Here is a 25213-nt window from a genome sequence, read left to right as displayed (position 1 = left end):
ATAGCCAGAACCTAAAACCCAGGTCAGAAACTGAGTATCAAGGTGGGAGCCAAGCACAGAGGAGGGGTCTGACAACGAGTCTCACTTCAATATTGTACACGCATCGTATACAGCAGGAACTACTCCTGCATTCTTTGACCAGAATGTAGATGGGAGAGTTTCGAGGGTAAGTGACAGGCCAACCAACTATCCCAGAGAAGGTATGGGTCATGAGCCATACTTTCCCTAGCACTGATTAGCAGTTGCTGGGTCAGCAGGGTAAAACCCAAAGGGTTCTCATATTCTGTTCTTAACTCAATGATCAAACTCACCATTCTCTTCTTCTCCCTTGGAATCCCAATCTGTGTGAGAGGCACTAACATCTAGCTGTACAAATCCAAAAACATTAGGAGGTTTTCTAGTCAGTCATTCTCATCCCTTGTATCTAATTGGACTCCAAGCATTACCCTGATGCTAAAACCAGACAAAGACATCACTAGAAGATAAAACTAGAGAGCAATATTTCCTATGAATATAGATGCAAAATTCCTCAACCAAACCAAATATTGCAATGTATAAAAAGAAGCTATACATCATAACCAAGGGAGATTATCCCTGGAATGCAAGATTGGTTTAACATCTGAAAATCAATGCAATATTCCATATCAATAGGATTAAAAAAATGAAAACCAAATAATTATCTCAATAGATGCAGAAAAAGCACTTGACAAAATCCAACACCATTTCATGATAAAAACCCTCAACAAACTAGGAATAGGAGGGATCTTTCTTGACCTGACATAGAGCATTTATGAACAACCCACAGCTAACATCATGCATCATACTTAATGGTGAAAGACTGAAATCTTTCTTCTTAAGAACATGAAAGGATGTCCACTCTTACCGGTTCTATTGTGGAGCATGGGCTCTAGGTGCGTGGGCTTCAGCAGTTGCAGCACGCGGGCTCAGTAGTTGCGGCTCACAGGCTCTAGAGCACAGGCTCAGTAATTGTGGCTCACGGGCCCAGTTGCTCCGCGGCATGTGGGATCTTCCCGGACCAGGGCTCGAACCTGTGTCCCCTGCCACGGGTTCGAGCCCTGGTCCGGGAAGATCCCACATGCCACGGAGCAACTGGGCCCGTGAGCCACAATTACTGAGCCTGCACGTCTGGAGCCTGTGCTCCGCAACAAGAGAGGCCGCGATAGTGAGAGGCCCGCGCACCGCGATGAAGAGTGGCCCCCGCTTGCCACAACTAGAGAAAGCCCTCGCACAGAAATGAAGACCCAACACAGCCATAAATTAAATAAATAAATAAGCCCTCCTTCCTCCTTGATAGTCTAAAATTAAAATATATATATATATATATATATATTAAGTGGAAGACACCAGTTACAGAGGACCACATGTTATAAAGTTCCATATATACCTAAATATCTGTCTATCTATCTATCTACAACGAGAGGGGCCACAATAGGAGAATCTGTAGATAGAAAGTAGATTAGGGGTTGAAGGGGTCAAAAAGAAATGGGGAGAGGCAACTGCTAAAGGGTACAGAGTTCCTTTTTCCTTTTGAGGTTGATAAAAATGTTCTAAAATTGACTGCAGTGATGGCTGCCCAACTCTGTAAATAAACTAAAAACCACACCAATCTGTGTACTTTACAATGGGTGAATTACACAGTATGTGAATTATATCTCAATAAAGCTGTTACCAAAATATGTTATTAGGTATATTTATAATGGTTATAACAAATGTTAATTTTTCAAGCATCGTCTGGTACACACCGAGGAGCATGTCATGCCAGGTTCCTTTTTAGTCTTTAGGTGGGGACTCGGGTAAACTCTTAGAGTGTATTAAGGCGGCAGAAGACCCAGGTTATGGACCGTCATGTGGCGTTACCGAGATGTCCACATGTTATACGGCACACAGGTTGCAGCGACGTCATGGTTCCCTAGTGACATAAACTGCTTGTGTATCACCCACAAGCAGATGCCGTAAGGACCTAGAGTCAGAAGAGAGACACGCGCCCCCAGCTACCAGCCAGCCCCTCGGTGGGGGGGGGGGGTCTCCACATGCTGCAGTCACAGCCGCCTGCACCCTCAACCCAGCTGCTGGGGGTGTTATCAGCTCCCGAGGGTCAAGTGCCAGCTGCCCAGAAGAGACTGACCTTCCCGGCTGTGTACTCCTCAAGGCAACCCCATTTTACAGATGAGGAAACTGAGGCTAAAGAAGAAAGCTTGAGTTTGAACACTGCGTGTGTTTAGACCCCGGAGAACAGTAACCCTTTATAATCACGGGGCTGCTCCCTGAACCTGGCTGGGAGGTGGGCCCACCAGGAGCCCGCAAACTGTGCACCTCCTGCCCCTGCCCCAGGTTCAGACCTGGGTCCTCGGGGCTGCCCACCTGCCTGGCTGAAGAGGGAACGTGGATGCAGGAGGCCAACCATGAGAGGTTCACTTGGTCGAACAACAATTGATGGAAAAGTCTGGAATCACAGACCTTTACATGTACATATTCAACATCACCTCACCTGGCATCACCACAGCTCCTTGACGCTCACTTTTTCTCCCCCAATTTCTTTCTGCTCTCCTTCATGCAGGGCTGAGTGACCGGGGCAGCCACTCAGGGGCCTGGGCACCAGGAAGGTCAGGGTCGGACACACACTCCCCAGGCACCCGGCCATGATCAAGTGGGGCCCTGGGAGCCTATGAGGGTCTGCACTCCTCCAGAAAGCACCCTTGCCTTAAACAGCAGATAAAAAGCACCATGACAACGTTCCTCAAGAAACTAAAAATCAAATTCCCACGTGATACAGCAATTCCACCTCTGGGCACACACACAGAAGAATTGAAAGTAGGGTCTCAAAGAGATATTTGTGCACTCGTGTTCACAGCAGCACTATTTACAATAGCTAAGCTAAGAGGTGGAAGCAACCCAAGTGTCCGTCGACAGAGGAATGGATAAACAAAATGTGGTCCATACAAACAACGGAATATTATTAAGCCTTCAAAAGGAAGGAAATTCTAACACAGGCTACAACACGGGTGAACCTTGAGGACACTGTGCTCAGTGAAATAAGCCCGTCATAAAAAGACACATATGAAATGACTCCCTTTCTGAGGTCCCTATAGAGTAAGTAGTCAAATTCCTAGGGACAGAAAGTAGAGTGGTGGTTGCCTGGGGCTGGGGGAGGGGGATGGGGGATTGTTGTTTATGGGGACAGGGTTTTAATTTTTTAAGATGAGAAGAGTTCTTCGGGCTTCCCTGGTGGTGCAGTGGTTAAGAATCCACCTGCCAGTGCAGGGGACACGGGTTCGAGCCCTGGTCCGGGAAGATCCCACATGCCGCAGAGCAACTAAGTCCATGCACCACAACTACTAAGCCTGCACTCTAGATCCCAAGAGCCACAACTACTGAGCCCACGTGCCACAACTACTGAAGCCCACGCGCCTAGAGTCCGTGCTCCACAACAAGAGAACCCACTGCAATGAGAAGCCCGCGCACCGCAACGAAGAGTAGCCCCCGCTCGCCGCAACTAGAGAAAGCCTGCGCGCAGCAACGAAGACCCAACGCAGCCAAAACCAAAAAAAAAAAGATGAAAAGAGTTCTGCAGATGAAGAATATGATGGTTGCACAATAATGGGAACGTACTTAATGACACAATCATACACTTTAAAATGGTTAATTTTATGCTATGTATAGTCTACCACAATTACAAATTTTAAAAATAAAATGAAACAAAACACCATGACAGGTTGAGAGAGACATCACAGAACAAAGGAAGAAGCTTTTTTCCTGCTTTTTGAACAAGAGAGCTTGCATTTTCATTTTGCGTGAGGTCCTGTCAATTATGTGGTCGTTTGCCCTCCTGCAATAAAAAGCCAGCGTTTCTTTCGTTGTCATTCACCTGCAATGAAATGCTGGCCTTAAGAGGATGCATTCTCTGAAGCGGTGCCTCTCTCTCCTGACTTAGGAAAGCCGCGGCCTTGGGAAGCATAACCCCCTTCGGAAGGGACAGTGGGAACGGGGTGGGGGGGTCCCCTAAGCCTTTCTTCTCCACTTTCCTTCTAGAACCGTGGTTCTCACGCCGTGGGGTGCAACCCAGCACAGGGGACCCTGTTGAAAATGCTGATTTGCCCTCCCACACCCCACCCTGAGATGGTCAAGGGCGAAAGCTGGCCCGGAGGGGGCTGAGGTCATTGTGCCAAACAGAAGGCTCGGGCCGCAGCAGTTCCCGGTGCCAGGCTGGGTCAAGGGGCATTTTGGCCAGTGGTCTTGAGCAGGCAGCAGTGGTGTGACATTAGGGAACCATGTGGCCTTGGGCATGTCACTGTCCTGTTCCTCTCCTGCATGAAACGAGGCTCTCTGAGGCCTCTGCCAGAGCCAATGCCAAGTCAGAAGGTTACCACGCATTTGTAACATGACGTTTGTAACTTGGCCTCTGTGACTTTTTTCATTGCTTCCCCCTTCCCTGCACTGAAAACGAAGTCAGGCCCTCAGTCTCCTGCGAAACCTCACCCCACCCCCTGCGCAGGTCCAGGGCCACCTCCGACTCCCCTACCTGCAGGCAGGCAGGCATGACATCATGCAAACAGGGAACTGGGTGGAGGCCCCCAGCCCTCGGTTCTGGACAGAACTAAAAACCCGACGACCTATCTGATGGACTTAACACCAAAGAAAGGAAATTTGTCTTTTAAGAACAAGTGAGAAGCCGATGACTGAAGTCCCAAAGAATTTTGTGGTTGGACCTTTTTTCCTGTTGTTTGTTTTCTGGCACAATCTGTCTCTGTTTCTGAGCCGAGGGCCGTGTTCCCCGTGACAAAGGCCTCTTTCTTATGACAGTTTAATAGCTCCAATGCAGGGGACAGCCCGGACTCCTGCGGGCCAGCGTCTGAAGGCAGCCTCTCAGAAAAGGAGAAAGCTGCTGCTTTCCTCCAGTTGGGTTCAAATTGAACTGAGAGAGGCCTAAGGGAAAAAAAAAAACAAAACAAAACCAAAACCAAACCAAACCCGAGCCTCCTTTTGAAATAGGAAATGAAGACCAGCAAAGGGGTGGGGAAAACAAAATGCATCGGGATAGAGAAGAAGATGGATTCAAGCGTCATGCTCAGAGCTTTCCGTCCACCGCGGGAGGAGGTGAAGAAAGCCTAGTGGGGCTTGGAAGATGTGGATGGACACTGGGGAGACCCTATCTATCGGTTCCCTGTGGCCACTGTAACCAAGGACCACAGATTGGGTGGCTTAAGACAACAGAGATTTATTCTCATGGTCCTGGAGGCTAGATGCTCAAAAGCAAGGTGTCAGCAGGGCCATGCTCCCTCTGAAATCTCTAGGGAAGGATCCTTCCTTAGCTCTTCCAGCTTTGGGCGGCGGCTGGTAGCATTTCTTGGCCTCTGGCTGTGTCACTCTGATCTCTGGTTCATCACCACGTGGCCGTCTCCCCTCGGGGTGTCTCTGCGTTGTCACCCGGCATCCTCCTCTGTGTGTGACTTTTCTCCTTGTCGAATAAGGACACCAGTCGCATTGGATTTAGGGTCCACCCTAATCCACTGTGATCTGATCTTAACTCTCTACGTCTGCAAAGACCCTCCTGCCAACTAAGGTTACATTCTCAGTACTGGGGGTTAGGACTCAACATTCTTTTCTGGGGGATGCCATTCTACTACAACACCGTCGTTCTAAATGCCCGGGCCCCCCCACCACCTCCCCGTGTCCTGGAGCCTGTAGGCAGGTAACTCTTGCTGGGGAGCTCTAGCCTCGCAGTGACCCAGCCCAGCCGTCCGTCCGCTTTCCAGGAGGTGAGGCTGGAAGTTGGTCATGACCTAGCGGCCGCCCGGAGCATCTTGGTGCCGTCTCTTTGCAGCGCTCTCTTCTCGCTCCCTCTTCCCCTCAGCCCTTGCTGCCTGGAGGCACCTGGCAGGGGTTACGGTTCCCTCCTGTGGCAACAAATGCCAGGAGTGGTGTACCACACGGTCTTGAACGTGTATGTTTGCTGCCAGTGAGGCTGGCTGGAAAACCTGCCCCTCCCTGAAGAGCTTTCACATCTGCTTCTGTTTCTCAGCTCGCCCAGTGAGACGTGATTTTAAAGACGCACTGGACAGTGGAATCAGAACTCCTGGAGCCGACGCTCAAAGCGCTTACAGTGGGAAATAACACACTTTTTACAACGGCGCTGACCTCCTTTCCCACACCACTTTGGGGGCCAGTTTTCAAGCCTCTACGGTCACAAGAGGCAGGAGGATGCCAGGGTTAAGGGCACAGGCTGCAGGGCCAGGCTGCCTGGGCTCAAATCCCGCCTCTGCCCTCACTCCCTTGTGCCTTGGGGCACACCCTGCACCCCTAAAATGGGCACAGTGATTTCTCCCTCACAGGGGGCTTTAAGGATTAGTGAATTCCCCAGGAGTCAAGGAGCACAGGATCTGCACGTGGAAAGCACTCAGTACATGGTAGCTTTCGTGACTGTCCCATGATTGCCAGAGGCAAGGGTGGGGTGAGAGAGCCAGCAGGGGCAGAGGTGTTAATTCAAAACATGCCACCTGCCGTAAGCATGACCTCAGGGAAAGTTCCCGGGCTCTGTGTCCTCCCCTCTTTACTGGGATGGCAGTAAAGACTGAGCAGTGCATGTAAACAGCCCCTAAAGGCAGCCACTAGTGCCACGTGGCGAACCCACCGATGCGCCCAAGCTGCCTCTCTTGGCTGGCCCGGCAAAATGCAGTGCAGTCAACACCAGCAGCCCAACCGAGCTGCCCACGGCTCTGAAAAGCACAGTTGCTCTCGGCCTCTCGCCGCTTGTAACAAGCTGTCCAGGAGGATGGACCAGGCAGCGATGGGACTAGAGGAGGGAAAAGTCTGTGTCATCTCCAGCGCCTGGGAAAGCCACAGAGAAACGACGCTGCTGTTCTCAAAGAGCCTTGCGGGGTCCGAGCCTCCCCTGAAGCCTGCTTCAGGCTAAACAGAGTGCACGTTGTGTAGAGATCGGTCCCCCGTGCCAAGACGGCCAACGCTGTCGCCAGGGACTTGGGTGGAGGTGGCCGGGGGCCGTGGAGGGGAAGGGGGCCCGGCATAAACGGCTCCTCGTGCTGCTGATGGAGAGGAGCTGCCTCCAGGCAGACACAGGAGGGCACTCAGGGCCTCCCTCCTTGTTCTGGGCGTGTAACTTGTGCGGTGACACGGTGGGGGGGGGGGCCTGAGAGTGAGTCCAGGGAACTGGGGGCGGTGGGGGGGGCAAGAGGGAAGCAGCAGCTCGTGCCGTCTGGACGGGGCTGCCCGCTAGAAAACCACCTGCAGAATTCAGGCGGGCCGTCGAGGCCGGGTGCAGAGCAGCTCACTCCCAGCCCGGTCCTGGGTCCCCCGTAGGGTAGAGAAGAGGCTCCAGGTGAGGGTGCGGGATGGACAAATAGCTACATTCACTGAGCAGGACCAGGGCAAGAGCCAACCAGCACGCCAACTCCGCGCTGAGACACGACAGCAGAATCAGCCTGGGAGGGCCAAGGCGGGAGGGCGCGGGGGGGACGGAGGGGAGGGTACTAAGGCCTAGTGTCAGGCGTGGAGCCCACGACACGGGAGAGCAGAAGCAACACCTAGAGACCCTGGCGTCCTGGACCCGGGCCTCTGGCCTGCGTGCTGGGTCCACACGGACTGTGGAAGCCGCTTCTGAACCGGTTCTCTTTCGGGGGCGGGGGGGGGGGGGCGAGGGGGGACAGGGAGCTCTTGTCCTGGAGGCCGGGCTGGGACAGGGGTGGGCTGGGCATCTCTCTGGAGTGTAGTGTCTGAAACAGGCAGGCCGGGAAGCAAACATCACAGCCGCACTGTATACAGCCTTCCTACACGCCGGCCCTGTGCCGGGGCTTTGCGCGTATAAACTCAGTTAATTCTCAGAACGATCCGTTGAGGTAGAAATGATTATTATTCTTATTTTGCAGATTAGGAAACGGAGGCACAGGGGAAAAAAAAAAAAAAGCAACGCATCAAAGTCATACAGCCAGAGACCTAGAAACATACCTGGCCCTTCGCCTTACCAGCTCTGAGGCTGTGGACAGAGCACCTCTCGGTGCCTCAACTTTCTTGTCTGTAAAATGGGGCAACTCAGGGGTCCTTCCCCCATGAGTCTTCTCATGGAAAAGCCAACAAGAGAACGAAGGGCGAGGACAGTGCAGAACGGAGCACACAGCAAACACACGGCGGAGACCACCTATGGTTGTAACACTCGGCATTCCTGTGGTTTAAGGCCCGAGAGGAAGGGGATCGGCCCTGGGAAGGGCTCCTGCAATGATGATGTTTGGGGAATGGAACTTTCAAGGTTAAAATAAACTCTTGGCCTAATCTGGATCCTTTTGTTTTGGCAGAGAAGGTCATTTTTAAAACTCCCTTCCTCATCTGCCTGCTAATGCAGGGGACACGGGTTCGAGCCCTGGTCTCGGAAGATCCCACATGCCACGGAGCAGCTGGGCCCGTGAGCCACAACTACTGAGCGTGCGCGTCTGGAGCCTGTGCCCCGCAACGGGAGGGGCCGCGACGGTGAGAGGCCCGCGCACCGCGATGAAGAGCGGTCCCCGCACCGCGATGAAGAGTGGCCCCCACTTGCCGTAACCAGAGAAAGCCCTCGCACGAACCGAAGACCCAACACAGCCAAAAATAAATAAATAAATAAATAAATAAAGTAGCTATAAAAAGTCTTCTTAAAAAAAAAAAAAAAAAAAAAAAAAAACTCCCTTCCTCAAAGAGTTAAATTTAGAGTTACCATACGACCCAGCAATTCCACTGCTTGGTATGTACCCAAGAGAAATGAAAACCTATGTCCACACAAAAACCTGTATGCCAGTATTCACTGCAACACTATTTGTAATAGCCAAAATGGTGAAACAACCCAAACCTCCATCAACTAACGTGGTACGGCCATACAACAGAATATTCTTCAGCCATGAAAAGGAGTTACAACACGGCTGAACCCGGAAAACATGATGCTAAGTGGAAGAAACCAGACATGAAAGACCACACATGGTTTGATTCCATGTACATGAAATGTCCAGAACAGACAAATCCGTAGCCAGAAAGTAGACTCGTTCGTGGTTGCCAGGGCCTACGAGGAGGGAGGGAGGGGGACTGACTGCTCGTGGGTGTGGGGTTTCTTTTGGGGGTGACGAGAATGTTCTGGAAGCAGAGAGTGGTGAGGGCTGCACAGCTCTGCGGCTGTGCCCTGGGAGAAGCGGGTGGGTAGAAGGGGAGGATGCAGGAGGGGGGATTAAGTCGCTCCCAGGCAGGATGCCGTGCCCAGCTCTTTACCGTCCCGTCTGGAAGCCGGCCGGGGTTGACTCTGGGTTTGCTGCCATGCGCCTGCATTCCAGGGCTCTGGGCTCAACGGTGCCACTCGGAGCCAGGTAGGAGGCTTCACTCCTGCTGCAGCATCCACCCTGCATGAACGGCGGGGATGGGGAGAGAGAAGGCAGCCTGGGAGCCATCCCTGTGGGCACCTGGCCTTCTGCCCGGAGCGCAAATGGGGTGGGGTTGGATGGATGGTGACGAGGTCGGAGACGCGAGCTGCCCTCACACAGGCACTGCTCAGCCACCTCATTCCCCAGAGAGCCGTGTCCCAACCCTGCAGCGCTACCCAACAGCCCCGAGTCCCACGGGCGCCCCAGCTCAGAGCTGGGAGAGGGCGCTTCGCGCCTACCGCTTCTGCTGCCGCCCCCGCCCTCTGGGAACGCGGCTGTGCCACGTCACGGGGCCTGGGGAGCGCGGGTCCCGGTCCTCTTCCCCACCCTCATCCCCCCAGTGCAACCCCGGGGGCCTCCCTGACTGGGTCCTCAGGGCTCCCCGCGTGCGCGCGTGCGCAGCTGCCCGCAGGGGGCGCTCCACCCCCTCCCCACGTGTGAGCACCTGCTTTCTTCGCGGCCGTGGGAGCAGAGGACAAGGGTCTGGAGTTGCCTGTGTTCCTTGACTTCTCTCAGCTCACACCGCAAACCCCGTTTTGGGCAAATGAGCATATTTCATGGGTGTCCATGTCAAGATTTACACCCTGTCCTATAGCCCCCATTTCCACACAGCAGCGGGAAAAAAATTAATCAATTAAATGGAGTTTCCCCTTTTCCAGGATCAGATTCTTTCCCAAGCTAAACTGCTCTCTTTTTTGGATAAAACTAGTAATTCAGGAATCAAGATCCTTCCCGAGGCTGTGACTTCCTCTCTCCCCACCCTGAGATGGCTTCTGTGTACACGGAAAGATGATAGGGAAGAAAAACACAAAAGAAAATAATAAAAAATACATCATCCTGGTTTAGAGAAACTGGATTTTCAACATAGATTAAAAGACAGTAGTAGAATAAATTGGAGAGTCAAGGTCATCTTTATGCATTAGCCAATGGGACTTAACAGACTAATTTGTATTAAGAACATAATTACATATTATTATTGCACAAGGTTTTCGTGAATTTGAATGGAGCAAGAAAGAGAGAGAGAAGTAAGTTACTGTCTGGGGGCAGAAAGGACTTTGTTCTATCCTGAGTTTATGAACTAATTTTTGGTGATAATACAATTTCTAAGAGAGAGTGATGGGCAGTGAGAGCAGCTTTCTCTCAACGCCTTTACTTTGCAAAATATAAAAGGTGGTATTTCTACATCAGTCTTCACGTGCCTGGGGGACATTTTTATTGTCCCACAAAGCCTGGTGGTCTTAGAACCACAGATGCAACCCACCTCTCTCACGTGACACACGTGGAAACTGAAACGTCGGTAGTAAGAGCCAAAGACGCGGGCAGATGGCCAGGTGCGTGTTACCCAGAGTCAAGCTATGACGTCCCACTACCGCACGGTGGCACTGTCTGCCAACCACGGCCTGCCCTCCACCACTGCCAAACGCTCTTAATAATTCAAGGTAAGGCGAGCAGCTGTGTGGGAGGACCGGAAAGAAGAAGTTTCGGGAAGGAGCTGTCAGTAGATGACTCTAGAATTCCAGGCAAGGTGGTTTGATGGGTTCAAGAGAAGGGCTTGTTTGCATATACTAAAATGGATCTGCTAAAGTGCCACCTGCTACTGCAAATAAGCAACAGTGCAAGAATTTCCTTCCAATTCTGCTGACGTGATGGAAGGGAGGGGTGGTGGGGAGGACAGCACGGGTGTGGCTGGCTGAGTCAGAGCGTGTCCTCACGCCGGGGTTCCACGTCTCAGGCTAGAGACCACTCTCCAGGGAGCCTAGGCTGGGCTTTGGCTCCCGCCTCCCCGCCGAATGCTGAGACCCAGTTCAGTGGGCAGGGAGGGGGGCAAGATGGGCAGCCTTGAGGAAGAGACGGTCTCGTCTGGGAACTCGGTCCCGCCACAGGGAGGCCTGGGGACACTGGGAGACCAGCCTGCTCCTTAAGAGACGCTTGGGCGAACTCTAATGAGAAAGCGCATCTTTTATTTCCCTAAATCCCCTCCCCCCGCCACGTGTTTCCCTGAATAAACTTGAGCGGAAGTAGGGGGACACCTTGCCCAGGTGGATGCGCACACACGGGTCTACGCACAGAGACGTACCCATCGACTGCTTGTCCTTGTTTCGAAACAAACGGCTGCTTGGCTGATTAGCAGCTGCTGTCTTAAACAAGCGCTGCTATTTCAACAGGCATAACTGGTTTAGAAGCCAGGCAGAAAGATATACCTGACTTTTGCTTTACTCTTTGATCCGAGGGGCAAACACACCCCTTAAAATTTATTTTGATGCCTGCATGTGTAACTCAACGAGCTATGTTAGGTCCGAATGCAGGCTAAGCTACCAGGCATCCTTTACTAAGCGTCTGGGTGTTGATTTAGCATTGGCTGGTCGGGGCACTCAGCAGAAAAAAAAAAAAAAAAAAAAAATCCAGGCTGTGCTCTGTGGCTTCTGCATGGTGCGCCGTGAGGTGTGTGGCCAGGGTCCTCTGCCCGAGCCTGTTCCGGGATGCCTGCGGTACCTGTCGGTCAGGGTGTGCTCTCGGATTACAAATGCCTCTCGACTTGTGCTTAAGTCAAAGCTTAAGTAGGAAGCAACGTGTGAAGTGAAATGCTGGCGCATAAATCACCTCGCTCTCCCTGCTGGTTTGAATTATGCCTGCGACGGAGTTAAGTGAGAGCTGAGGGCATGTTTCCTCTCCGGAGCACGCGTGCTCTGGATGTAATGACACTTCAGAAAGGAAAAACCGCTGAAGCAGCCAACTCCCCAAGGACAGGAGGTCTGAAGAATTTCTTTGCGGTGAAACCCAAAGAAATTGCTGTGGGACCAGATCAGAAAGAAGAAAGCTGTGTTTCCCTTGAACTACAGGCGGCCCTTTGCTGGCTGAGGCTCGTCATCCTTCAGGGGATGTTGAATTCTGAAGGGATCCCCCGACAATGTAGGCTATCTAATGCAGGAGGAAGGTGGGCCAGGTGGAAGAGGGCCGGGGGCGGGGGCGCTCCATAGAGGTGATGAAGTAACAGCATCGGAACACTAGATGGCAGCAGCTGTACACAAATTACATGCTGGGGCCCTACCTGTCCTCTTTCCTGGTGTCAGAGCCTTTGATGGGGAACTTGGGTATGGCTGTGTTCCAATAAAATTTCATTTACAGAAGCAGGTGTGGGCCATATTTGTCCCACACGCCATCATTTGCCGACCCCTCCGCTAAATGAACAGAGAACTCTCTCTGGCTCAGCTAGCTTGGTCCACACGTCCCAGGCATTTGCCAGGTAACTCTTTTCTTTTCCCGAATCCATGCAGACCCATCCCTCCTTCCCTCTCAGCCCCTTTCAGCTACCTATGTGATTACTTAATGTCTCCCGAACTTGATTTCTCCCTCCCACACGACAACAGAATCGGTTGACAAATGCTGCCTGTTCGTTCTGCACTTAAAACGTTTTCTTCCCATCAATCTCTCTTCATTCCCACCATCGTCAACTCATCCCTTATCTTCCTCGCAGCTGCTGTAACACGTAGCAGTGGTGTCAATAGCACCTGTTCAATTGCTGGGTTCTTCACACGGATCTGTCTACCTCTTCCCCCCAAAAGTATTCCACTGAGCCAGACTAATGTTTAAGTCTCCTCCTGGGCTTTAACATTGCTGGGCACTGGAACCCACCAAGGCTGTCAGCCTCTTGCTGAAGAACGCACTTTTTCTTTGGCCTTCAGTCTAACTCCCACAAAGCGCCACACGAATCCCATCTCGGTGACATCACCCACCCGCCAGCTCGCAGCACTGACTGCCCTTATCACCTCCGCTTCTCCAGGCGGACAGCCGCCACGCTCCTGTTTTAAGGCCACCCGTTCTGTGAAACGCCCCTGAGATGGGGGAAGACCTTGCCCTTCGTCCACTGGTTTCTTAGGTAATTTGGTTTGCATCCCTCCCCGTGCTCATCTTGTGGCACCTGAGGGTTTCACCGCCCACTAACCAATTATTTTAGCTATCTCTTTTGTTACTGATTTTCAGTTACATCGCACTGAGGTCAGAGTGTGGTCTGAATGGTATTGATCTGGGGGTGTTCTGACTTTCTCTGTAGCACAGTACTGTAATCAGTTTTGGGAAACATACACACATGTGCTTGGAAAGAATGTTTAAGTTTTTCTAATTGCTGGGTTGGGGGTCTATATATGTCCATTATGTACATTTGGTAACGCTTTATTTTATCAGTGTCAGAGAGGGGAATGGTACTCCCCACCATGACTGCAGTTTTGTCTGCTGTGCCCTGCAATTCTGACAATTTTTCTTGAGCATTTTGAGGCTGATGTTGCTAGAAGCGTACAGATGCGGGATCGTTCTGTCATCCCGGTACATTGTTTCTCTTTTCATTAAGTACTGACCTTTATTCTTTCTGTGGCTGTCTGCCTTGAAGTCGGCTTGGTCTGATACTGAAATTGTAATACCTGCTTTCTTTTGATCAGCATTCACCTTGTGTCTTTTTTCATTCCTCTATCTGCAACCTTTACACGTTGTGCTTTAGGTGTGTCGCTTGTTAATTACATAGAATTGGAATTCTAAAAAGCAAAACCTCGCTCTTTCAAAAGATGTATTTAATCGTCTGATGACTGTTTTTGCACCCCTCCCCTCAGTGTTAGCCTGTTTTCTCCTTTTTTTCTCCCTCCCTCCCTCCTTTCCCTCCCACGAAACCCTGGTCTGCAGCATGAGCTAAGGGCAGAGAAGGCTTACAAGCCTTGCCTGGGGGCTGTTCTGAGTTTTACCGCTGAAGAGTAAGATCAGAGGAATCTGAAAGGAAGAACCCAAATCACAAACTATATATGGATTTGTAAGTGGGGAAGACAGGCTGAAGGAGCGGGTCTGCATGAGGTCACCCTCTTTCCCTCTCTGTGGCCTGCGTGGACATGCTCTCCCCCCACCCCTACTCCTGATACCGTGGACACAGTGGTGATGCGGGCAAAGCTCTAACGGCTCTGCCCACCAGCTGTGACGGGGGTGGGTGGAGTGTAGGGGCATAAAACCCCCCAAGGATGCTTGTTTATCAGAGGGTTTTATGAGGCTGAAAATACCCAGTCCAGCACCCCAGCCCGATCCCAGCTGGAGAGCCCCGTTGAGGGTTTATGTAACTCAGAGAGGACCTGTCTGGTCTAGGGAAGGGGGGGAAGTTGGGTTGGAAAGGCTTTCGCTCTGCTTTCTTCAGAAACGTAAAGATTAGCAGAAAGTGCTGGTGACAGAATAGAGGGACGTCGGCGTTGACGTCTTGAGGTTGCAGGAGACACGGTGCCACCGGACAGGAAGCCGGGCCCGTGAGCGCAGTGCGTGGCGCTGGGCTGTCACTCGCTGGCACAGACATTTCCGGAGCACGTGCAGCTCCCCGAGTTCTGGGAGGACCTGGCCTTTGGAGGCTTAAGGGGTCAGCCCCGCAGGGCTCCTCAGCACGTGCCCCGCCCCTCCGCCTGACACTGCCCACCCCTGACGTTCCTTGTGGTCTAAACCAAGTCAGGATCAAAACGGCTGTACGGGGGACAAAGCCCAACTCCCCGTCCCCGGCCCGGGTCAGGAAGAGCAGCCCGCAGGGCATGACGAATCACAATCAGCCCTGGATTTTGGTGACATTTCTTACATTCTAAAGGCTTCTCCCCATCCATGGCTCCTGTGATTTTCGCCGCAGGCGTCTTGTTAATGATGACCCTGGAGTCAGGGCGAGGAAGTGACTTGAGAGTCCGACAGAATGACAGAAATATCAGAATTGAGAACAGAGAAGATCTCAACCCAGCACTGTGCCAGCCCGCACGCGTGTTCGGGGCCTCGTGGAGCAGACATGTCCCTCAGCACGAAGCATTAGAATTCAGTGACTACAGCGACACACAGGGGCCCCAGAGCAGCTGAGGGAATCGAGAAAAGGAGGTGATGGGCTGTAAAGAGGCCCCACGCAAGGCTGGGAACGAGGGAAGAGGGGAGAAAGGGATTCCGTGAGGAATGGGTTCCTGGCAGCCATGATCCGCAGACACAGGGCAGATCATTAAAGGAGGTGGGTGGTGCTGTTGCCTTAGGCGGGTAAAAGGTAGAGTCTGAGGTTATACCAGCCAGAGGGCAGTGGAGTGAGAAATGTGTGGTTCGATACAGACACCAGGGGCCCCTGGACCATCTCTTTGACCTGAATTATGTTTTCAAAATAATTGTGAAAAAAATAATAATAATAATAGTGATTTCGAGCACCTTTTAGACAGTGTGCGTGCCGTCTGTTCGAAGTTCACCTGTGTCCTCGCCACTCCCAACTGTCTCCACCTGCCTGTCTGCACTTACTTGTTACCTCTTAGTTCTCTACAGGCGTCTGAGTTTGCCGCCCTTGGACAGAAGGCTCCACCCGCCCTCCTTCAGCCTGGAGGCTGTAGTATTCGTGGTTTTGTGGGCACAGGTGGACCAGGTAGCTTATCTCCATGATGCCTCTTTGTGGTCCCAAGGCTGCAGCCTTATCTAGGCCCTGTAATTCAACAGAGGGAGAGGAAAGGAAGAATCTACAAGGCCTGCTGATTGTCTAGGGAGGACGAGGGGAAACAGGAAGCCGAGGATGACAGCGAGCTTGGCTTGGCCGACCGGGTACCTACCAGGTGGTGATGCGGAACCCTGGGGTTCTGCATGACAGCGGATGGGGACAATAGTTCGACTCTGGAGATGCTGGGTGCGGGGATCCTGCGAAACACCCGAGCGGAGACATACGGATGGTGGCCGGACCCGTAAGAATAAGTTCGGGGGGAAAATCTAGGCGGAAGATCAACTTGGGCATCATCAGCAAAGGGATGGAAAATAAAGCCATGGGCGCGGGGCAGAATCCCCAGGGAGAGTGCGCTAAGTGAGAAGAAAGGGTGCCCTAGAGATGGAGTGCTGGGGGACATCAACATTTCAGGACGGGCCGCAGGACACGAACCTGCAGAAGAGCCTGTGAAGAAGCAGACGGAAGAGGGAGGAAACCAGGACAGGCCAGTGGCCGGAAAGAGAAAGCGAGGGCTTCTAAAGCAGAGAGCGGTGAGGAGCGTCAGCTGCTGCCTTCGAGGTACAGCTGGGCCTCCGGACCCTGACATCCCCCCACGGCTGAGTTCGCGGATGCGGAACCTGCGGAGGCAGGATCCGTGGACACTGAGGGCCGACCGTGGTACTCGAGCATTCGAGGATCTTGGTATCCGCCGGCGGGTCCTGGAACCAGTCCCCCCAGGACACTGTCTTTATCATGTACTTATACATTTAAAGCGTTTGGAGAACAGCATGCGATTATATCCATGGTTGGTTTTCAAAACGGTTACCCATCAGACAGCTCATTGGAAAAACGTGGTGTAAACCTGCTTCTTGATAGAGTACCTCTCTCAGGTATGAGCGTCCCTGACCTCCTCCTCGCCTCCGCCAGTCAGACCTGGGGGGCTGGGGCTGCTGCACGGTTATGTGCAGACAGCTCACCCGAGGCAGCAGGCACTTCCGGGCACCACCGGGTGCAGTGCCACGCTCTAAGGCACTAGGTGTCGGCTTACCTGGCGCTCTCAAAGGTAGCAGATGCCGTCTTTTCTACAGCTCCAAATCCAACTCCAACAGCAAGACCCTCTGAAACAGACATAAGAAAGTCCGATGGGTTAGGAATCATTTTTCTATAATACATGCACGTAGAATTGAAGCTTGCTCAGAAGCCAAAGCCAGCAGACTCCTGTGGGCTGGATTAGACCTGCTGTCCATTTGGGGCTGGGTGATGGCCCGACTCGCTTGGTGGGGGAACCCCTGGGACACCATGGAACCAGTTACACACTTCATCACATTGGCAAATCCCCTGGTCTTTTTTGCATACTTTATAATTACTCAACAGGCTTATACTTAATCAGCTGTTAAGAGCAAGCAGTTTCTTCACTTCTTCCATAAGAAATCAGAACAACGGCATTTTGATGTGACACAATACAGGTTAAAAGCAGATCTTGCTAAGGCTAATCTCTGAAATGGGTGCACTGCTGTATTTGCAAATGCAAGTAAAAGAACTCCATAAAAAAATGGATCTTACATTTTTGGGGCTTCCCTGGTGGCCCAGTGGTTAAGAATCTGCCTGCCAATGCAGGGGACACAGGTTCAAGCCCTGGTCCGGGAAGATCCCACATGCCGGGGAGCAACAAAGCCCGTGCACCACAACTACTGAGCCCGCATGCCACAACTACTGAAGCCTGTGTGCCTAGAGCCCATGCTCCGCAACAAGAGAAGCCACCTCAACAAGAAGCCCGTGCACCACAACGAAGAGTAGCCCCCACCTCGCTGCAACTAGAGAAAGCCCGTGCGTAGCAATGAAGACCCAATGCAGACAAAAATAAATAAATATATTTTTAAAAAATAGATCCTACATTTTTAAATGTCATTGGATTTTTACATTATGTGTTGATTCTGCAACTAGAAACTAGAAGTTTTTGAGTCCCAGAGTTCACTTGAATTTGACGGTTTTAATCCTTTTTATTAATTAAAAAATGCTTGCCAAAAAAAGGTTCATCCCCATCACTACGTCACATAAGATTGCACGAGGCTGCCAGTAACAGAAAATCCACGGAACAGTAGCTTCAACCAAGGGTCAGCAGACTATAGCCCAGGGGCCACATCCAGCCCACTGCCTGTTTCTGTATGGCCTGCAAGCTAAACATGATTTTTTTAAAATTTTATTTATTTTATTTATTTATTTTTGGCTGCACTGGGTCTTCATTGCTGTGCGTGGGCTTTCTCTAGTTGCGTCGAGCGGGGGCTACTCTTCGTTGCGGTGCGCGGGCTTCTCACTGCGGTGGCTTCTCTTGTTGCAGAGCATGGGCTCTAGGCACGCGGGCTCAGCAGTTGTGGTGCACAGGCTCAGTAGTTGTGGTGCACGAGCTTAGGTGCTCCGCGGCATGTGGGATCTTCCCGGGCCAGGGATGGAACCCGTGTCCCCTGCATTGGCAGGCAGATTCCTAACCACTGCGCCCCCAGGGAAGTCGTAAGAATGATTTTTACATTTTTAAATAGTCAAAAAAAAAATCAAGGAAAGAATATTTCATGACACATGAAAATTATACGAAATTCAAAATTTAGTGCCCATAAATAAAGCTTTATTGGCACACAGCCATGCTTGTTTGTTGATGAATTGTCTGTAACTGTTTTATGCTATGTCAGCAGAGAGTAATGAGAGGCCAAATGGTCTGAAAACCTAAAATATTTATTATGTGGCCCTTTAAAGAAAGAGTTTGATGACCCCAGACCTAAACACATAGGGTTTTATTAGCTCGTGCAACGAGAAGTCCAAGGTTGATATGGTGGCCCAATGACGTCATCACAGACATTGACGATCCATCCTCAAATGGCAGGGACTCTTACAGTCTGCTCTGAGATGGTGTGACCATAGTGTAGCTTGAAGCTTGGGGATGGACAAATGATCTTCCACGTCCTGTCCAGTAGGAGTGAGCTTGCCAAGTTCACCAACGCCCTGATCAAATGTGGAAGAGCCATGCTGGTCTGCATATATCTGATGGAGAGGTAAGAAGGGCTATGAAAAAGAAAGAAGGAAGGAAGGGAGGGTGGGAAGGAGGGAGGGAGGGAAAGGAGGAAGGGAGGAAAGGAAGGAACTGCCCCAGTGGCCTGGGATCAATGGCGTAGAAGCACAATGTTAAGACCCTTTCTGACATCTATGGGGGAGTGCAACCCCAGTCCAAATAGGAAAGAGAATAGCCAATATTGGTCAGAATCAAGACCAAGGGCTTGGGGCCAGGAGGAACTTTTGTTATGAAGAGGGAAGAGGTCAAAATCTACCGAGTGAGAAAGGCGTGTCTTCTTTTGGGATTCACTGCCCTTTAAACTGCCCCTTTTTGTCCGTGTGTCCTGTTTAGCTGGAGGGGGCCCAGGACACTGGGATTATAGTGGCTCTGGGTGGCTTGTCCCATGGTGAGGCCAAAGAGCTCACCTGTGATCCAGTTTGGTTCGCCAGGAGACCACAATGAGGCTTGGAGCCCAAAGACCCTGCTAAAGCATGAAGTGTTCCATTTTGCCTCACCTTACCCTTACGCTCTGTGCTTTGGTCCCGTGGGGACCTTGTGGGGCAGCTGTGGCCCCTGGAGGCTGTTGGTTGAGCATCTGGGATTCTGATGCCTCAGCAAACATCTCCCCACATTTCTCGTAACAACTGACCATGGGATACAGAGTCCTAGGACTCCAGAGGTGGAGGAAACCCCAGAGACCGCCTGGCACGACTCCTGGGCCACTGCCAGATCCAGAAGCCAGGGGTTTGGGAGTCTTGCCAAAACCAGACAGCAGGATGGAGGCTCCTGGGCCCGGGCTCCCTGCGTGCATGACACGCACCACAGCAGGCTGCAGAGAAGCCCCCGCTACAAGCTCTTGGCTAAAGCAGCAGCCGAGTCAGCACTGCCAGAGCAGCCAGACTTTTCAAGATCAAGGTTTTAAAATTTTATTTATTTTGAAGGTGCCTGATATCAATTCTTAAGAAAGGCTGAGTCTTCATTCACCAAGTCTATCCTCTAGGATGACTCTAGGTTCCAAAGTAAGCCTTGTAATTCAAGATCTTAGTCTCCCTGTGGTCTTTCTCTGGAGAAATGAGGGGCTGGCGGCCCTTTCTAGGCCACGCCCCGAGGCAGAAGCTCATGAACTGAAGGTGGGAGCCGTCACCTCCACTCTACGGATCAGAGAGGAAAGGTGACGATGAGCTGGTCTGAGCGCCCAGCTGGGCTCTGATTCTGAGGTCCAGGCTCCTCATTCTTTATAGCTGCTTGTCCTTTTCTTTCTCCTTCAGAAACTTCCTCTGAGGGTGGGCTCTGCAGAAGCCACCACTCCAGGGAGGGGGGTGGATACAAGTTCGACACTTTCAGGTTTGCCTGATGCATCTGACAAGCTTCAAAAGGAATGAGTGTCCTAGGTGAGGTGCCGGATATTGCCGAGAGCTGAATTTCAGGACGGGCTGGGGTGAATACACCTGAGGGTGTCAGGCATCCTTGCCATCGGGAGGGAGGCAGCCTCTTTTTGTGCAGCCCTTGCACCTCAGGAGTTGGCCATGGTCCCGAGAAGATAAAGTCAGAGGACACCTGAGGCGGTTCCACCTGGCCCGTCTCCTACCTTCGGGGAGCCCAGCGTTTACAAGCCTGCTGTTCTTCACCTTGTTTTGTGCCAACACGGCCCAGACCACAACCCACTCCCATCGGTAAGTGTGGGTCTCCAGCGCGAGGTTCTTCACCAGGTGTCAAAAGCTAGGCAGAGACTGACCAGGGGTTTCCTGACATCAGAGGGGCAAATCCCTCCCTTTGAAAAAACTTGCTTTTCTAAACCATAAACAACAGCTGGTGGCTCTTCTGTTAAAGATTTTGCTCTAATTAGTCATTTTAATGTTAATGATAGTGCGGTCCTGAGGACAGGACCTAACATTAATTGGCAAACTAACCCTTTCTAGTTATTTAGCAAGCAGCCAGCAGCACTTGGTTTACTAATGCTCACAACGGCTCATTAGGTTACCCAACTAACGCAGGAGAGAAAGGGCTCGCCCACAGTGACACAGCATCAAGGGGCAGAACCAGGCTTGACCCTCAGTTCCCCCTCCTGGCCCCCCACCACCCCAGTTGGCTGACGTGGGTTGTGGTTTTCTCCCAGGTGTGGGCGGCAAGGGCTGGCATCAGAATATCTGTATCCTAAAGAGGTTGCGGGCAAAGTGAACACAACCTGCCTCTGCCCAGCCCTGTACCTTGGCCACGCCCAGAGTGGGTACCACGCCCCCCACACCCCCCACACCCCCGCCAAACGCACACCACATGCTGCCTTAGGAGGTGGCCAACTCCGTCTCCCCCTGGATTTAGAGTAAAGGAGAGGAAGAAGAGGTGATGGAGGAAGGGAATGTAATTGTTACCGTCTCTGAAGGTGGAGGGATTACCTGAGGGCGAAACTAATGAGAAACCAAGACAAATGACCCGTGGAACATAAATAAGGGAATGAAGGCAGACACTGAAGATCAACAGATGGTAGAAGGAACCCGCGGGGTGAAAGAGAGCAGAGGAAAAAATGCGACTGGCGTTCACACCCCCAGGTCTTCCACCAAACGTGCAAATTAGCGAGGTAATTAAGACAAGAATCCAAAGTGGCTGGAATACTGTTAGTAAGCCAGACCTCTTTTCACAGCTACTGCCATTAACTCAGATGCAGACCGAAGGAAAACAAACTTCCAAACCTGGGGTTATAAGCCCCCGGGATGCAGGGTGAGTCAGAGTCCTAAGGGCAAACTTGAGAATAAGCTCTAAAGCGGATTCCTCCAACCCCACACCCCTGCTCCAATCTTCTCGGGGGCATTGGAAGGTGGGTGTGGCGGCCTCTCTCCATCCCCCATCCCTCCTGAATCTCCGTCTCTCCTCATCCTCGGGGCGCGGTGGGGATGGGGGTGCATGGGCTTTTTGTTGAGACGGACCTGGGCTCAAATCCTGGTATATGATTTACGGTTCTTGTACAAAGGAAAGAAGGATGACAATGCTTTGCTTACAGGACGGTGTGCACCCAGCAGGGGTTCTCACTGCTGACATTCTGTTGTGAGAGGTTGGCCTGTACAGCCTAAGACGTTGGGCAGCGTCCCTGGCCTCTACCCACTAGACGCCAGTAACACCTCCCCCCAACCATCCCCTCCCATCAAGGGGTACTTTTCACAAAAAATTTAAATTATTCTAGAACGCTCTTGGAGTTTACGTAGGTGGTCGGAAAGTGAACGGTTAAAAACTAGTGTCGGGCTTCCCTGGTGGCGCAGTGGTTGAGAATCTGCCTGCCAATGCAGGGGACACGGGTTCGAGCCCTGGTCTGGGAAGATCCCACATGCCGCGGAGCAACTAGGCCTGTGAGCCACAACTACTGAGCCTGCGCGTCTGGAGCCTGTGCTCCGCAACAAGAGAGGCCGCGATAATGAGAGGCCCGTGCACCGCGATGAAGAGTGGCCCCCACTTGCCGCAACTAGAGGAAGCCCTCGCACAGAAACGAAGACCCAACACAGCCATAAATAAAATAAATTAAAAAAAAATTTTTTTTAAACAAAAAACAAACAAACAAACAAAAACTAGTGTCAGTCCATCCAGGCTGCTATAACAAAATATTGTAAACTGGCTTCTGGGTGGCTTAGAAACAACAGAAATTTGTTTCTCACGGTTCTGGAGGCTAGAAGTCCAAGATCAAGATGCTGACAGGCTGGGTGTCTAGTGAGAAACTACTTCTTGGTTCTCAGATGGTGCTTTCTCTCTGTGTCCTCACATGCTGGAAGGGGCAAGGGAGCTTTCTCGGGCCTCTTTTTTAAGGGTGCTAATCCCCTTCCTGAAGGCTCCACCCTCATGACCTAAATGCTTCCCAAAGGCACAACCTCCTCATACCATCACTTTGGGGGTTAGAATTTCAACATACGAATTTGGGGGGCCGGATGCAAAACATTCAGACTATAGCAACTAGTATTTTCTTTTTTTCAATTGAGGGCTTAGAAGCTCTTAGTTTGAAGCACATGGGGTGGAGCTCACAGATCTTCTGTAAGAGACCTCTCCAGCCTCCAAAAATAGTGACACCTATATGATTGCAGCCTTGCCTGACTTTCATGGGCATCAGGTCCCATGAGTGGATGGGAAGGAACGCCTATGTGGGGTAGAGAGAAAGGGGGTTATCTTGGTTCAGCTGAAATCCCTGCTGGGGTGGAAACAGGGCAATCCGAGTTGCTGTGGGGACATCCTGCTTCCTCCTGCCTGGCTGTGCTCCTCTGCATGTGGGTCCAGCTGTCAGATGATCTCAGCAAGAGTGGAACTTCTGCAATGGAACTCAGCGGTCTGACCAGGGCTGAAGCCTGTGGGGTCTCATTTCTCTTGTTCTGGGTAACAACAGCAACGCAGGAAATGAGCAGCGATGTTATGACTTTTTTCCCTATTTAACTGTTGCTTTTTTTTTTTTTTGGAACTATAAAACAGCAATTTCCTATGATCCAACCTAATGAGTTCTGGAAATATTTTTTTAAATATTAAATTTAAGATAGCAGCTAACATCTCGTGGGGGCTTAAGAATATTCAACACAGCCACCAACAATGACGACGACAAACCTCAAAGCTGGAGAGATGGGGAATTCTCTGGCAGTCCAATGATTAGGACTCGGAGCTTTTGCTGCCATGGTCCGGGCTCAATCCCTAGTCGGGGAACTAAGATCCCACAGGCCGTGAGGCCAAAAAAAAAAAAGGTGGAAAAATGATGCGAAACAGGATGGCTTACTCGTTCCCTTCTCCATCGAGGACAGAACAAGAGAAAAACGAGTCAAATTGCAGCCAGAGGGATTTAGGCAAGGGAAAAGGGGAGGGAAGAGGGTTTTGAAACATATGATTAGCTCGTTGAAGGGAGGTTGAGAATATCCCTCCCCTGGGTGGAGAACTGGTCTCTGAAGGTGGTGCTACTCCCCAGTCAGGGACGGCTGTGATGGGGAGAGAAGGGTGAGGTGAGAAGAATGGAGTGGGTAGCCTCATAATGTCCCGTCTAGCCCTCTAACATTACGTGTGGGCCCAGTTCTAGGAGAAAGTCTGAACATCCACTTATTCGTTCCCAGGTCACTCATTGAAAATAGAGAAAGAACCATCTTAGCGTATCTGCTGCTGGACGGGACCATGGCGGCCATGGGGGTGGCCTCAGTAGCCGCCAAGGGTGCCGGGCAAGCTCAGCTTCGATTCCTCCTCTGCTCCTGCCCATCTGGGCACTGTCACTAAGCTGGGAGACGGGTACCAGGCCAGGTGAGGGGGCCGTGTCACATCACATGACAGTAGGGGTTCCCTGGCCATCAAGGGTCAACGTGTCTGGCTTACACACACCAATGGGGCAGTCCTGCTGCCTTCGTTCCCACTCTGATCCCATAGCTTGGCTGAACCTTCTGGGGAGACTGGCCCCCAATATGCTAAACCCCCTGCCTGGCCTGTCTTTGGCCGCAGATTTCTAGCGGGAAGGAAACCCAGGAAGGTGGGAACTCTGATCATATTACACATTTATTAAACAAAATGTTGGTATAGCCCAGCCAGGTAGTGCCACAGAATTCCTATAGGGTTTCGAAAAGGCCCTCTAGAGAATGGAAGTTATCAACTTAGTGTTATTTTTTTGGAAAAAGTAGTTTGACGCACTTTTCTACCATGGACTACGAACCCTGCTATTCATAGCGGATGAAGTTAAGTGTTGGGAAAGATGAAAAATAGCAGTGTTCCAGAAGAGTTGAATTGAACTCCAATTCTTAGCAGTATCAATAAAGTCGTGTCTTGGAGTGTATTAAGAGACGTCCATAGTTGAAGATACTCTAACATGAGTCCCGCTCTAATTGAAATAACTTCCTCATTGATGTTTGCAAGTGTGTGGGTTTTGGGTGTTTTTTGGTTTCGTGCATATTCTACTGTCCGCAGTTAGGCTCCCCTTACACAACGATGGACCCAGAAAACCATGCTCCTCCAGTCACTCCAGCCAAAAGCTACTCCCATGGCTTCACTCCCACTTCAGAGTGTCACTGGAAGGAAGTCGTAGGGGGAATTAAGCCAGATACCCCTCCTTGCTGAAGTGTCCGAAGCTGAGAGCGAGCACGTACACGGGCACAGCAGATAACCCAGCTTGCCACCCGCTTCGTGGAAAGGATGTTCCTCCCCACAAAGGACCGGGATGCCTGGGCAAGGCAAGGGCAGGTGAGCCGGGGAGTCAGCTGTCCCCCAGCAGCATGCTGGTGTCACCCACTCTGCGCCCCTCGAAAACCGACAGGATCGAACTGCGAAGGATCCTACCCAGAGGATTTATCAGCCCTCAGGAAGTGGACGGCCACTGACCCCTGCTCC

The 25213-nt window shown here is 51.5% G+C and overlaps 1 protein-coding gene across 7 annotated transcripts in view; it reads right to left on the bottom strand.

Annotated features, from left to right (window-relative positions):
• Positions 1-25213, bottom strand: part of SLC39A11 (solute carrier family 39 member 11) — a 426195-nt gene that overhangs the window by 50388 nt on the left and 350594 nt on the right. For all 7 annotated transcript variants that reach the window (XM_057535256.1, XM_057535258.1, XM_007185595.2 and 4 more), the window contains one exon: positions 16901-16970. In XM_057535256.1, coding sequence (XP_057391239.1) covers positions 16901-16970 — 70 coding nt within the window. The remainder of the gene's footprint in view (positions 1-16900; positions 16971-25213) is intronic.

This window comes from Balaenoptera acutorostrata, chromosome 20 (assembly GCF_949987535.1).
Source record: "Balaenoptera acutorostrata chromosome 20, mBalAcu1.1, whole genome shotgun sequence".
NCBI lineage: Eukaryota > Metazoa > Chordata > Mammalia > Artiodactyla > Balaenopteridae > Balaenoptera > Balaenoptera acutorostrata.
The sequence above is the reverse complement of the archived record's forward strand: the minus strand, read 5'-3'. Positions and strand labels throughout refer to the sequence as shown.